At 33.2% G+C, this 15,619-nt stretch overlaps 1 protein-coding gene across 3 annotated transcripts in view; it reads right to left on the bottom strand.

Moving 5' to 3' along the window:
- Positions 1-15,619, bottom strand: part of Upf2 (UPF2 regulator of nonsense mediated mRNA decay) — a 111,228-nt gene that overhangs the window by 80,259 nt on the left and 15,350 nt on the right. For all 3 annotated transcript variants that reach the window (XM_076831783.1, XM_076831784.1, XM_076831786.1), the window contains exons 4-7: positions 12,777-12,937; positions 7,051-7,248; positions 3,724-3,873; positions 2,402-2,505 (exon numbers count right to left, since the gene is read on the bottom strand). In XM_076831783.1, the coding sequence (XP_076687898.1) occupies positions 2,402-2,505; positions 3,724-3,873; positions 7,051-7,248; positions 12,777-12,937 (613 nt within the window). The remainder of the gene's footprint in view (positions 1-2,401; positions 2,506-3,723; positions 3,874-7,050; positions 7,249-12,776; positions 12,938-15,619) is intronic.

Consider the following 15,619-nt stretch of genomic DNA (forward strand, 5'->3'; position numbering starts at 1 on the left):
CACTACATAAAAAAATAAATAAAATAAAGCTATTGTGTCCATCTGAAACTAAAAAAAGTATTGAAAAATGGCAGGCACTCTAACAAATAGCTAGATTCTTTTATCTATTTATGCATTCAATATATTATAATGTGTTTGGATAAAAATATATGAAGAAAATATAGCTTCACCAATATGTAGGTGAAAAATTGAGGTGTATTTTAAAATCCTTTTAGTAACTAATTATTTTATTTTGATACTATCCCCAAACTTGACAACTGGTGGTTTCTCATACGTTAGTTGCAAAGTAGAATTCAAGACAGGTTTAATAACATGTCATGCTCTATTAGGTTGAAATCCTTTGGTCTACCTTATACCTTGAGTGGATCTTCAACACCTATGCATGATTTTTGACACAATAAACTGGCCACTTAAGAGTACTAGTTCACTGAGCCAATGCATATCATCTAAATATATACATATTTTAAAATTACATTATTTAGTATCACAGTAATTTCAACAGAAAAGTCTTGTAAATAAAGTCTCTTTGGAAAAGAATTGGGAAGCTGTCAAGATATAAGTTTTCCAAGAATCAAATTCATGTTAAAATGTCTTTTTGTTTTTTTGGTACCAAGGGCATTGAACCAATAAACCACATCCCCAGTCTTTTTTGTATTTTTTTTTTATTTGTTCTACTTAGTTGTACATGACAACAGAATGCATTTCAATTCATTGTACATAAACAGACTGCAACATTTCAATTCTCTGGTTGTATACAGTGTAGAGATGCATCATTTGTGCAATCATACACGTACCTAGGTTAATGATGTCCATCCCATTCCACCATCTTTCCTACCCTCATAACCCCTCCCCACTCTCCCCTTTGCCCAATTCAAAGTTCCTCCATTCTTCCCATGCCCGCCCCCCAATCATAGATCAGCATCCACTAATCAGAGAAAATATTCAGCCTTTAGTTTTTTGGTATTGGATTACTTTGCTTAGCATGATATTCTCCAACTCCACCCATTTAACTGCAGATGCCATAATTTTATCCTCTTTTAATGCTGAGTAATATTCCATTGTGTATACATACCACAGCTTCTTCATCCATTCATCTATTGATGAGCATCTAGGATGATTCCAGTTTAGCTACTGTGAATTCACCCATAAATTTTGAGACATGGTCTCCTTAAACCGATGAGGCTGAGTTTTAATTTGTAATACTCTTGCCTCACACTCCAAAACTGCTGGAATTACAAGCATGTGCCACTATGCCCCACTAAAAAGTAAAAATTGATCATTGGTAATAAATACTATTCATTGTTTTCTTTGAAGTAATGGACTCACAGTTCATTTTAGAAAAATTTCTGCTAAATTCCTAAGTTAGAATAACCATGGTTTTATCCATTAGTTCTACCAAGTAAAAATGGCATTCTATGATCAAAGCAACTAGTTATCTTACAACTCCATCACATAAATAATTTTCCTTGAGACAACCTTAAGGAAAGAAGTGCTTTACACGTCCTTGCCACTTGGTCAGATTCAAAGGATATATATCAAAGGCCAAGTGTGGTGATACATGCCTGTAATCGAAGCTAAAAAGGACCAAAGTTCAAGGCCAACCTAAGCAATTTAGTGACATGCTATCTCAAAAAAAAAAAAAAAAAGGTGGAGGATAGAGGGTGCATCAGGCTTGGGTATAGCTCAGTGGCAGAGCATCCTAGACTCAATCACCAGCACCACTCCCAAAAAAAAAAAAAAAAAAAAACACTAAACTATTCTAAAATCACTCATTTTTTATGACTTTATCATGGAGATAAAGGTAAAGTGGCACTAATTACAAATGCATGGCAGTAAAGAACAATGGTAATAATGCCTTGATTCATGCTAAAATGCTAAAAACTTTACCACCATCATTTTTGCAAACATCAAAAAAGAGTTTAAGGGAAAAAAAAGTCTGAGTATTTGTGTATGTGTGTGTTTGGTGTTGGGGATTGAACCCAGGGCCTTGTGCATGCAAGGCATCAGTCTTCCAACTGAGCTGTTATCTCCAGCCCAGGTTTGAGTATTTTATCAAAAGTTATGAACTCACAGAGCCCCTGAAAGTGGCTTGTATGCCATCAGGAATCCAAAGACCACACTTTAAGAGCCTCTCAAGACACTATTTTCCAAACTGAAGGATCTCTATTTGAAGGCAAAAGGTATCAGGCCAACAAGATTCTGGAGCCAGTTCCACTCCCAAACAAAACATCTACAGATTGGCTCCAACTTCATCTGTGTTTATGTTGAATTCCCATAAAAGACTCCATCTGAAGAAATGGTTCATTTTATTGTTTGAATAGTCTAAAAGCCAAATATTACAAATTAGAAGATTCCTACAAGTTCTATGTGCTTGAGCAAAATTACACAAGAATCAGAATACCTTGTCTATCAGATCTCGGTTGACACAGTTGGGTAATTGCTGGAGGAAAGCATCTACAATGAGCTTGAGATGAGATCCAGTGCTGGCTTCCTCATCCTCTTGTTCTAATATAAAATTAGTTTTAAAATAGGTTTAAGAATTACACAGAAAACAGATTAAAAATAAAAGCACCTAATTATCAGTAATTTGGGAAATAGATCATCTTAGACTTCTTTTCATAACCATGAAAACATTAAGCAATTTTAAAAATATTTCTAGAAACTCTGGGAATCTCTAGAATCATAACCCTAAATCACTACCATTGTTCAGATATTATCCATAAAAAGGTAAACTTTTTCTATTAAGAAACATAAACTTACTCATAAAATATATGTAACTTTATACTAAAATTTAATATTTTTATCTGTCCAGATTCTATCCCCTATGGTCTTCAACACAGCACTCCCAAATCTTGCCTTTGAAGAGTTAAGCATCCCATTCCATGAGATTCTGATGGGGGTAGCTGCTGCCAATCAAAGCACAGCATACTATGATTTCTCTGGGCTGCACAGAATGACATAGGACTAGCCAAAGTCCTTCTGTGATATTTATATACAGTTAGTAGGAGAGAAATTCTCTTTTCCTCAATGTCATTAGCTGATGTGATTTAAGCCTGGGGCAGCCTCCAGCTATAACTACCCTCCTTTCACTAGTAAAGAAAATCTGTAGTAGGAAACAATGAAATCAACAGAGAAACATAATAATAACAAAAGGTATATTTCTAATAAAGAATCCTAAGTAATAAAACTCAGTAGGAAGTATTTAGAGAATAATGAATGTAATATTTTTATTATTAAATACAAAACATTACTCAATCATAAAGATAAAATTAACACAAACTGATATGCTAATTGGAGTTCTATCTTTTAAACATTTTTGACAACTTTCAAATACATTCATTTTAAGTTTTTAAAGCTAATCACAGAATTAAAATACCAGGACAATGCTAGCAAGTTGTCAGAAATATCTTAAGATATGTATAATTTAAATGATGAAGCTTATAGTCAATAATATTGGGTAGTATTTTGTCCTAAAACTAATTCTAAAAGTGATAGCTTGAATACAACAAAAAAAAAAAATAAGGAATTAAAAAACAGAATTAGGACGATGGGGAATGGTGGAGTGCATGACAAACATTCATGAGACCCTGAGTTCAATTACTAGTACTGTCAAAAATAAAAAGAAAAGAAAAAAGAGAATTAAAGAGAAAAGATCCATATTTTTAGGCAATAGTTTTGTGTACAAAATAATCAAAAATGAAAATTCATGAAACAGTCCTTTACCTTGTTCATCAAGAAGTTTCTTTGTAAGATCTTCAGCTTCATCTCCACCCTCTAATTCCAAGGTGTCATCATTAATTTCTAGATTCTCTAACTCAAGTTCCAAGTCTTCAGGACTTGATACTTCTTTATTATCCTTAAGTTCTTTTAACTCTAAAAACAAAGAACAAGGGGCTGCTCAGTTGGTAGAGTATTTGTGTGAGTTTTGATTCCTGCCACTACAGAAAATAAAAATTAAAAGAAAAAAAAAAAAAGAACAAGTATATCTGAACTAAATGTCACATAGAAATCTTGCAAAAAAGAGTGCTTGCACATAAAGTGCTTGCAAAAAAAGATAAGGATCAACAAAATCTGCACCACTTGTCTTAGAAAGTACACATATATTTGGCACATTCATTATGTGTATATGTATGTATGTATATATGTGTTGATTTTATAAAATACAAATGTGTAGTGCAAGGGATGTAGCTCTGTAGTAGAATGTGCGCCTACCAAGAATAAGGCCCTGAGTTGGATCCCCAGCACCAAAAAAACCCAAACAAATGTGTAAAATACATTTTGCTTACTGAGAACAATGACCATAACTACTTTTATTCTCTATGCTATTTATTCATTAAAGAGATGGACTGATGGATGGGCAACTACAGCATGAGGATCTGTCTAAAGATAAGGGGAAATCAAGCTGATTAAAAAAAGGTCTCAAATGCCAAATTCAGAAGTTCAGACTTTCTCCTTTATACAATATGCCTTTGCAGGGTAATGACCAAGATATAATATTTAAATGTGATTTGATACAAAAACTGACTTGGGAGGGCTGGAGTTATGGCTCAGCAGTAGAGCACTCACCTAGTACATGCAAGCCCCTGGGTTCAATACTCAGCACCACATAAGAGTACATAAAATAAAATAAAGGTATTGTGTCCAACTACAATTTAAAAATAAATATTTTTTTAAAAAAACTGACTTGGCAGCAATACAAAATAAATTAGAAAAACAAAAGACAGTAGATATAGAAAGATTAATTAAATATCCTTTCTGGACTGGGGCTGTGGCTCAGGAAGTAGAACGCTTACCTACATGTGTGAGGCACTGGGTTCGATCCTCAGCACCACACAAAATAAAATAAAGACAGTATGCCATCTATAACTAAAAAATAAATATTTTTTTAAAAAAGAAAAATATCCTTTTAATTTAGAAGTCAAGAGTTAGAAGATACACAAACATGGGATATATCAAAGTAAAACAGCTAAAATCTTAGTGCAACAAGATTTACAAAATGTTCATAAATTTTGAATTTGGATGATGGGTAAATTCAAATTCACTCTACTACCCTTTCTTTTGTGTTCATATTTTTTTCCTAAGTAAAAATTACCAAAAAAAATCTGAAGTCAAGAATTTATGCTTAGGTGCCGGGGTAGAGGGCTTGCCTTGTGTGTGTAAGGAACTGGGTTCGATCCCCCATACCGCATAAAAATAAATAAATAAATAAATAAAAGAAAGGTATTGTCACAATGGAATATTATTCATCATTAAAAGAGAATAAAATTGGGGATGGGATGTAGCTCAGTTGGTAGAGTGCTAGCCTTGCATGCACAAGGTCCTGGGTTCAATTCCCAGCACCACACAAAAAAAAAAAAAAAAAAGAGAGAGAGAGAGAGAGAGAGAGAGAGAAAATAAAATCATGGCATTTGCAGGATTTGCAGGTAAATGGATGGAGTTGGAGAATACAATGCTAAGTGAAGTTAGCAAATCCCAAAAAACCAAATGCCAAATGCCAAATGTTTTCTCTGGTATAAGGATATTGATTCATAATGGGTTGGAGGGGCATGGGAGAATTAGATGAATTCTAAATAGGGCAAAGGGGTGAGAGAAAAGGGAAGTGGGGGCATGGATGGGTGTAGGAAAGCTGGTGGAAAGATGGACATCAATATCCAAAGTACATGTATGAAGACAACAATGGTGTGAATATACTTTGTATACAACCAGAGATATGAAACAATATGCTCTGTATGTGTAATATGAATTGTGATGAATTCTGTTGTCATATGTAAATAAATAAAAAATAAATTTTAAAAAATAAATAAAGGTATTATGTCCATCTACAACTAAAAATATCTTTTAAAAAATAACTTATGCTAAAACATATTTCTCAGCTTTCTCGCTTATGTCCACTAATCACCTAATTTCTGCATTGAAAGCAGAAATGTCTTATTGATACCTGATGTCATAACATATTTAGGAGAATGAGAGCTCTAACTTAGTATGGATTATGCTGTTTATTTTTTAAATTTTTTAATTTGTTATGAGACAGTTGAATGCATTTTGACACATTAAACTGGAGCACAATTTCTCATGGTGCAGAATCATACCAATAGTGTGATCATATATATACATAGGGTAATAGTGTCTCATTCTATGGTCCTTCCCATCCCCACAGCCCCATCCTTCCCCTCTGCACAATCCAAAGTTCCTTCATTTTTCCCTACTCACCCCCCACTATGGATCAGCATCCACTTATCAGAGAAAACATTCGGCCTTTGGTTTTTTGGGATTGGCTTATTTCACTTAGCATAATATTCTCTAGTTCCATCCATTTACGTGTAAATGCCATTGGATCATGTTGTTTCTAAATGAAGATAGACTGCTATTTTCTCTTTCATTCATCTTTTCAAATATATTTACTCCCCAATGTTTCTTCATGTCTTGCAATCAAAAAGGCATTTACTGATTTTTGACTATATATTTGGAAATACACTAAGCTACTAAACATTCAGAAAAAAAGCTTAAAACGTGATCCTTGCTCTCAAGATATTTATTATTTACCCAAGGAAAATAAGTTGACACACATAAGGCAGTAAAAGTATAGCATGGTGGGGAGGAGTGGTAGAATTCAGACAAATGATGCAGCACCCTGAGACAAAGTTAATAATTTTAAATTAATGCTCTTTAGTGCTTACACTTTCCCCAACAATCTGAGTGGGAAAGTTAGAATCTTACCAACATTTCATAAGAAATCACTCTTAAGATATTAAAAATAAACACTTTCAAATTAATACATGCTAACTTAAATGTACTGGCTCTGGTGAAAGTGTATTAATTATTACCTTTTAATGCTCTACTGTCTTTCATTTAATATAATGTTTATATTACAGGCTTGGGGATATAGCTCAGTTGGTAGCGTGCTTGCCTCACATGCACAAAGCCCTGGGTTCAACCCCTAGCACCACCACCAAAAAAAAAAAAAAAAACCTAATATAATGTTCATATTACCACTTTTATTTTTTTAAAACTGATTTTTGCAGCACTTAGTTTTTGTCCCCTAGAATTTACCTTTGGAATCATCTTTGCTAGATTCTTTGTTCTGACAACTTTTTTCATTGTCTTTAAACAAGATGGCTGGAACAAAAGCTTTCAAATCAATGAGATTCTCATAAAAATTCCGAGCATCTTCGTCTTCCCATATGCCACCTTCCAAGTCATATTCTCCAGGTTTACCAGGTGTAAATATATCAATTCCAGGCCCATGTTCTATAGCAAAATAAACCACAGGTAATTAATACCATTGCAGGTACAGCATGGTAAACATGACATTATATTCTTAATTTTCAATTTTATAGCTATTTAATATTGATTGACAGGAGCTTCTTCAGTCAACAAGCACTTGGGATTGTACATGTGACCTTTGTAACATCAAGTCAAGAATTTTTTTTAGTAAGGTCCTAAATCAGAATGGAGAAGATAATAGCACAGGATACAGATGCTTTTCTCTCAGATTTGTTTTAAACAATCAATAGGGGATTAAGTAGCCATCTGATATGTTGGAACTACCTTCATGAAACTTAAAACCAAAATAAGAAAATACATAAGCTTGGTCATTCCTAAAACATTCAGCTTAAGGACCCACACCCTCTATGAAGCATTTTTGAGTAATCACCAACCTTCTATACCATTTATGTCACACTTATATACTATTTACATTTTCACAAATAGGGCATGCACCCTTAAGACAATACTAATATAAAATGTTAATATTCATAAGATATATAGTATAATAAAACATACATGATCTTTGTCCCTGGTTCCCTGCACAGAACTCCTTAAAACTTGGTGTATCCAAAGTAATATGAATCTTTTACTATTCATAAGGAGCCTCATGAATCTTACTGGTGATTATGCTAATGAGGTGACTGAGGGGAAGGCCCTAAACCTCAGGATGGGGCCAGTGAAGAGAAAGATTAAGGGTTAGCATTTGTACTTGAATACAGGGTTAGCACTTTTTCCTTACCCAATGACCTCAGGGAAGATGGGAAGTAAGGATTAAGCTCTATAAAATCTCTTGAACAAGGAGACTTTATGAACTTTCAGGTTAGTAAATGAACACATACATGGGCAGGGAGGGATGCCCACCCCTACTCAACAGGGACAGAGAGGGTTCTGCTTCTGAACTTGCCCTACATACTTCCTCCTCGTTTGGCTGTTCATCTGCACCCTACACAACATCTTTAATAATAAAATGGTAAATTTAAAATGTTCTCCCAAGTTCTGTAAGTCATTCTAGCAAATTATCAAAGCAGAGGAGGTATTCATTAGAGCCTGTCAAATTACAGGAGGTCAGACTTGCAACTGGCCTCTTAAATGGGGGGTAGTTTTCTAGAACTAAGCTCTTCACTCGTGAGAGGTAATGCTAATTCTAGGTAAATAGTGTCAGAATTTAAATTCTAGGATCCAACAGGTACTATCAGTGTGGGGGGGAAAAACACACTTGGCATCAGAAGTATTCTGTGTGAAAGTATAGAAAAATGTGGGTTTTTTCCCAGAAAGAACTTTATATGCAAATATAAAAATTCCAATGCAAAAATGGATAAAGCCTCCAAACAGGTAAGAGCATATGAAAAGATCCTTCACTTCAGTACTAAATATGATAAAACTAAATAAAACAATTCACTTTAACTCTGGATTATAGAAAATTTAAAAGACTGACTCCATCAAATGTTGACAAGACAGTGGAGAAGGAAGAACTCATCCTGCCAGGCATGTCGCATGCCTCTAATTCCAGCTACTGAAAACACTGAGGCAGGAGAGTCAGAAGTTCAAGGCTGGCCTAGAGTATTTCAGGAGATGTTGTCTCAAAAAATAAAAGAGAAACTGAGGATGGAGATCAGGTAGAGCATCCCTGGTTCAATCAGGAAAGGAAAGGAAACGGAGGGGAAGGGGAAGGAGAAGGGGAAGGGAGAGAGAAGTACTCACATCTTTAGTAAGATATCAGTATGGACTGATATTCTGCGTCTTATCAATAATTAAAATAAGCATAATCTTGATCCTACAAGACCTTGTTACTTTTTAAATGTCTTAGAAATAACAACAAATATGAACCATGATTTATAAATACGTCTATTGTAACACTGTTTCTAACAGCAAAAATAGAAAAAGAAAAAAAAAAACAAACTAAATATCTATCCATAAAATAAAGGCTGATAATCCACATATAAACACTACTGCTATGGTGCAAATGTTTTAATATCCCATGCTGAAACCTTACACAGTATTAAAAGCTGGGATTTGAGAGATGAGGTCTTTGGTCAAGAGAACTCAATCCTCATGAATAGGATGAATGCCCTTATAAAAAAGGCAGCAGGGACCTTGTTCATAACTTCCACCAAGTAAAGACAGCAAGTTGGTACTACTACAAAGCAGACAGCAAGCCCTTTCCAGATATTAAATGTGCTGAGTCCCTGATCTTGAAATTCCTGACCTGTGAGCAATAAATTTCTGTAATTTAGAGTTACCCAGTCTATAGTGTTTTATTATATAGCAGCTGGAAACTATTACCTAGTGTTAGACAATTAAGTAATACCAATTAGGTGTTAAGAGGAACGAGTTATTTCGACATGAACTAACTCAGGAAACTCTCTATTGAAAGAAAACAGGAAAACATGCAAAATAATATTGATCTAAATCAACAAAAAAAAAACTGTATTTATACATGCCAGATTATATATATATATTTTGTGTTTAAAAGAAAAATAGTCTGGACACTTTCCTATAAAGTTGCTAATATTGGTTACGTTGGAAAATGGAATAGATCTGATAAAAAAACTCAAATATGCATGAATATTTTGCATAATTAAAAAATAATGTATTAGCACTAAATCATGAAAAAAAAATTTAACATCTGCAAAGCAAAAGAAAAAAAAATATCCCCCCCTGAAAATTGTGGGAGAAAATATCTGTACTGCATTTGAAAAATAATAATTTCCTTAATACACAAAGTGCTTTTACAAATTAATAAAAGACATACTTGGGAGAAAGAGTGGGGGGGGGTTGTAAAGAATGACAACAGAAATTCCACAAAAAGAATATATTGATAAAAGAGCCAACAAAAGGAAAGAGGCAGGTTAAACCTCACTTAGAATTTTAAAATCAAGAACTCCAACATTGCAAGTATAAAGGGAAATAATCATTCTTATAAACCTGGGCATGTAAATTTCTTTGGAAGAAAAATGGCATTGTATATTGAAACCTAAAATGCATATATTCTATTAACTCAAGAATTCTTCTTCTAAGAATTTATCCTGGAAATATCAGTGTGCATAAAAGGAATTTCAGAGATTTTGTTACAGACTCACTGATATAATAGCTGAAACTAGAAAGAACTTAAATGTCAACGAATAGAGGGCAAGTAAATTATAACAAAATTATACAACAGGGTAGTATTATGCATCAATTAACAGAATTAGATGGCTTTATAAATATTCATATGAAAATATATCTAAAATACATAATTTAACTAAAAAAAGCAGCTACAGAATAGTATAAAAAGTCTACCACTGAACTACCCTCCAGGCCCAAAACAATGGTTTTCAAACACTGGACATTAGGCAGCACAGAAAACTAATTCCTGGGCTGGGGATGTGGCTCAAGTGGTTCGATCCTCAGCACCACATACAAACAAAGATGTTGTGTCCGCTGAAAACTAAAAAATAAATATTAAAATTCTCTCTCTCTCTCTCTCTCTCTCTCTTTAAAAAAAAGAAAAGAAAGAAAACTAATTCCTGAGAGAGGGCAAATAAATACCAACCAAAAAAGAAAAACAACTGATCCTACAATTGCCCTAGCTTACTACCTAGATTTTTTAGGCCATGGCCAAGTAAGGCGGAGCCAGGCAGAGCCCAGCAATCTGTCTCCTTGAGATGAGGACAACTAAGATGAGAATCCAGCAGGACTCTAGCGAAGGCAGCTACAGTTCCCAGAACAGAGTACTAGAAATGAAAAATCAGCCCAAAGGCAGGAAGGCCTCAAAGATGTGCAGTGGGTCCTCCTTAAATGTTCATTTGAGTACTGATGTATCTCTGTGTGAGAATGGGAAAATAACTACTCAAAAGTATTACTATTTACATAGGAATTCACACGAGGCCACAAACAGCCTGTAAGCCCATTAGGCAGACTGCAAAAATCTTCTAATTGTTGAGAAATCAGTCAAGAAAGATACTGCTTTGGTATTAGGGAAAATTAGCCCTAGACTCAGGGATTCTCTTTTCCTTTCAAATATGAAACTGTTTACAAGTAACTCAATTGTGTCCAGAAAAAAGCTCAAGGATATTTATAAGAATTCAAAAATATCCAGCACTTCCAATAAATTATGACCAGGGATGGAAGAAGTAGAAAAATTATCATACAGGGGCTGGGGCTCAGCAGTAGCACACTTGCCTGGCATGTGTGAGGCACTGGGTCCAATTCTCAGCACCACATATAAATAAATGAAAATAAAGGTCAATCAACAACTTAAAAAAAATTAAAAAAAGAAAAAATTACTAGAAATTATGCACATGATTATATGTAAATTTAATAAAATAAATGCAGAGTATACAATAGCTATTTCTTTTGCAGATGTAAACAAAAAATGCATCTCTTATTATAAAATCATGCTTTACAAATATTTCACTCAAGATTTTTAAGTATATGGGATTGCTGGATTATCATTACTATTATTTTATGGTATTGACTGAACTGAGGATCTCACACATGTTAAACAAGTGCTCTCCCCTAGCTACATCCCAAGCCCTGAATTTCTTTCTTTTTTTTTTTTTTTCTTTTTTTAATAACTTTATTTTGTGCGTGTCGTGCTGAGGATCAAACCCAGTGCCTCACATGTGCTAGGCAAGTGCTCTACCACAAACCCAGCCTGAATTACTTTCTTAGTAGTTGGCTTTTTATCCCAATAGTTTGAGAAATGGACTAGAAAAACTCAGCCTGACAATTGGTTCTTTCTCCCTTCTTTGCCTCTGTAAATAGGCATCTCATCCATAAAATTCAAATGTGTGCTGTGGCCTCACTACTTGCTGATTAAAGAAAACCAGCTAGCTACCTGCCTTTCAGACCTGCCAATGGCACTTATGGTGGAGGATCCCTTTCCACACTCTAATGCAGGAAGCTCATCCGTATCTGTATCTGGGGACAGGGTGTTTTAAAGATTAATTATTTGTTAATACTTATCTACCTAATGTAGCCATAATTATTTTATCAAATATTTGTTATAATGAGGTAAAAGTATTAGGAACCCTCTCAAATGAAAAAGAATAAGGAAGTTTAAAACACCTTTGAAATAATATGAAAAATAACTCCTTTTACTAATAATTCATCTCATAAAACAACAAAGTAAACTTTAGTTCTAAATATCATTCAAAACAATAAATCAAAAACAAGGATAAATAAATATTAGAATTCCAATATCCAGTTCACCTTCTCATTACCTTATCAAGTAAATCTTTCTGTAATCCCAAGTATAGTGTAAGACAGGTCCCTGTTTGGATATAATCTAAGGATATCTATTAAAAAGAAAGCTGAAGGAACTTGCTATAATGACTAATAATTATTCTCTAAGTATAAAGTCTTTTCTATTTGATGATGCAGTTCAAATAATTTTTCAAGGTTATTTATTAGACCTAGATACCATTTCTTTATTTAAAATATTTTGAAGCCATTTTAAACTTAAATTTTCAATAATATACATTTGACAAGGCTAAAGGTAAGTGTTAGTGCTTATAAGGACACCTTACCTTCTGGTGTTGGTTTATCCTGAGGAAGATCTGGCATATTTTCATCCAAAAGATCTGCTAAGGATTGAGAATTTGCCAGCAGTTTCTGATAAGACATAGCAAATTCTTCATACTGTTTATGTCTATCTTCACTTAGCTCCCCTTTAGAATGTAGAATACGCCTATAAGCAAATGATGAAATAATCTGATAAACTCATCAAAGCACACATATGTGTTGTTACATGGGAAATGTACCATAAAAATCCAATTTTCTCGAAACACAAATTTAGTACAACCTTCCTTGATAACTTAATTTTTATTACATTTTCTAGACATATGTGAAAATTAAAATATATATAATCAAATGACCTGAACAATTAAAATTCCCTCAAAAAATATGATGTATTCCAAATGCCATTAATATTTAACCATATACAACTAAATAATGAAAGACTGAGTATTTTGTTACAGCAATACTCTCCCTATGATACAATTAATCAAAAAATATTTAATGCAATTAACAAATTAGTTTCCAAAGCAACAAGTTATAGAATCAGTTATCCTTAAACCTCCACAATGATTTTATCATAAGTGTCATATTTAACAATGTACTATAAATTAAATTATTTAATATTGTTATGCCATACTCATACAGTTAACCAAAAGTCAGATTACAAAAACAACAGTTTTGAATAGGTTCAAAAACAGAATCAGTTAAACTTCTATGATGGTATGAATCAAGACTATATCTTGAGAAGCCTACATCACCCATAGATCCAATTCTTAATTTACACTACAAATACTGGTTATTTATCCATTTCACAAATATTAATTGAGCAACCCACTTACCCAAGTCCAGGCTATCTTGAGGAGACTAGAAGATACAATTATTCTTTCACTTTATAACACTATACCAATAGGTCACCTATGATTACAAATGCAATACTGGAAAATAATAAAATTTAAAAAGTCAAAATTCCCACCATATCAGGAAAAACAGTTGAAACTTTGTTTTATGATCCTCCTGCTTCAGCCTCCTGAGCTGCTGGGATTACAGGCATAGGCCACCACACCCAACATGGGGGAACTTTTAATCAGAAATTCTAAAACAAGTGATTTTGGAAGCTTTTTTGTTTTTTTTAAGCCATTAAATAAATGATTTTCAAAAGTAAGCTACTTTAAAATGTTTGCAATGTATTATTAGAAATATGTTAACTGATAAAAATTGAAGAGTTCTTTTTGAAGGAAATTATGTTGGAAGGGATAATTATTCTAAGAGATTTCATAACCTCTAATAACAATGGAAAGAAACTGGAAAATATCTCAGAATAACATAACCTGAAAAATAATTTCTCTAATAAGTTCTGACATTCTGTTCATCTAAAGTAAACACAGTTGGTTAAGATAAACAATACTAAGGATTTCTGATACATAAACAGTATCAAAGTGATGAATATCGGGAACAGAAAATGAACAGTCCAACTTCTCATTCAACTACTTGCCTGGAACTCTGAACCTGGTCAGTTAAAAGTGACTTAATTCAATAATGGTTCTCTGTGTCTATGCTACAGTTCCTTTCCAGTCTACTGAAATCAAACTAAAAAGCTTCAAAAACAGACCTTGTCCTCCTCCTACTCTCAATTCCATGATCAAATTCTTTTAACAGCACTAATCTACCTAACCACCTAAAGAGAAGATTATTATTAACTAAGAACAATTCTCAATGAAAAAGTTTAGATTTGGTTGGTTTGTCTTCTAACCTATCTTAAACACAGTACTTAGTAAGCAGGACAAGATACAAAAAATTTTATTCATGTTTTCCTTGACCATTTCATAAATATCTGACTAAATCCACAGTATGTAATAAGACTAAATATAAGACTTAAAGTAGACAAACAACATATAACAGGTACTTAAACATTTAAAAACACTAGAATCACTTAGAAATTCTAATGAAATTAAGATGAAACATTTATAACTTATGTACTGTATGTCAATTTTTTGTAACTCTATAAAAATGGAAGAGAAAATAAATGTTTTTAGAAAATCTCTGTGACGAGGCGCAAGGCCCTGGGATCAATCCCCACACTGCCAAAAAGAAAAAAGAAAAAGAAAAGAAAGCACCTCTGTGAACTAAACTTCACAACACATTTGAACAAAGAGATCCTCTTCTTTATATTAGTGTTATTAAAAAAAAAAAAAAGAAAGAAAAAAAAAACTCAAAAAATATTTAATTTTGTTTTTTTTTTTTTTACAGTGCTGGGGATTAAACCTGTGGTCTCCAAGGCATGCTAAGCAAATGGTCTACCACTGAGCTACAACCACCATCTCTCACTAAAATTTCCATGGGAATATAATGCTAAAAATACAAGTAAGCTAAAAACAATTCATCATGAATCATTTTAATTACTATCTTTTTGAAATATCTATTACATAAAGTTGAACTAAAACCATTCTTTTGAAAATGTCATAGATCAGAGGTCAGTAAACCTTTTCTATAAACAGTGAACATTTTAAGCCACAGAGTAAATATTTTAGGTTTTACAGACCACAGGGTTTTTGTGGAAACTACTCAATCCTGCTATGACAGTACAAAAGCAGTCACAAACAGTATGTAAACAAATGAGTATGACTACATTACAATACAACTTTATTTATGAACACTGAAATTTGAATTTCATATAATTTTCATGTTTCAAAAAGTATCATTCTACTTTTGATGTTTTTCAACCATTTAAAAAGGTACAAAAACTAATCATGGGACTAAGCTGGCCTACCAGCCATAGTATGCCAACCCCTGTCATGACAGGAATTAATCAATTTAGTATCACTGTAAAATGTTTATGATCTACTTCATTCCTTCT

This window comes from Callospermophilus lateralis, chromosome 13, assembly GCF_048772815.1.
Source record: "Callospermophilus lateralis isolate mCalLat2 chromosome 13, mCalLat2.hap1, whole genome shotgun sequence".
Taxonomy (NCBI): Eukaryota; Metazoa; Chordata; class Mammalia; order Rodentia; family Sciuridae; genus Callospermophilus; species Callospermophilus lateralis.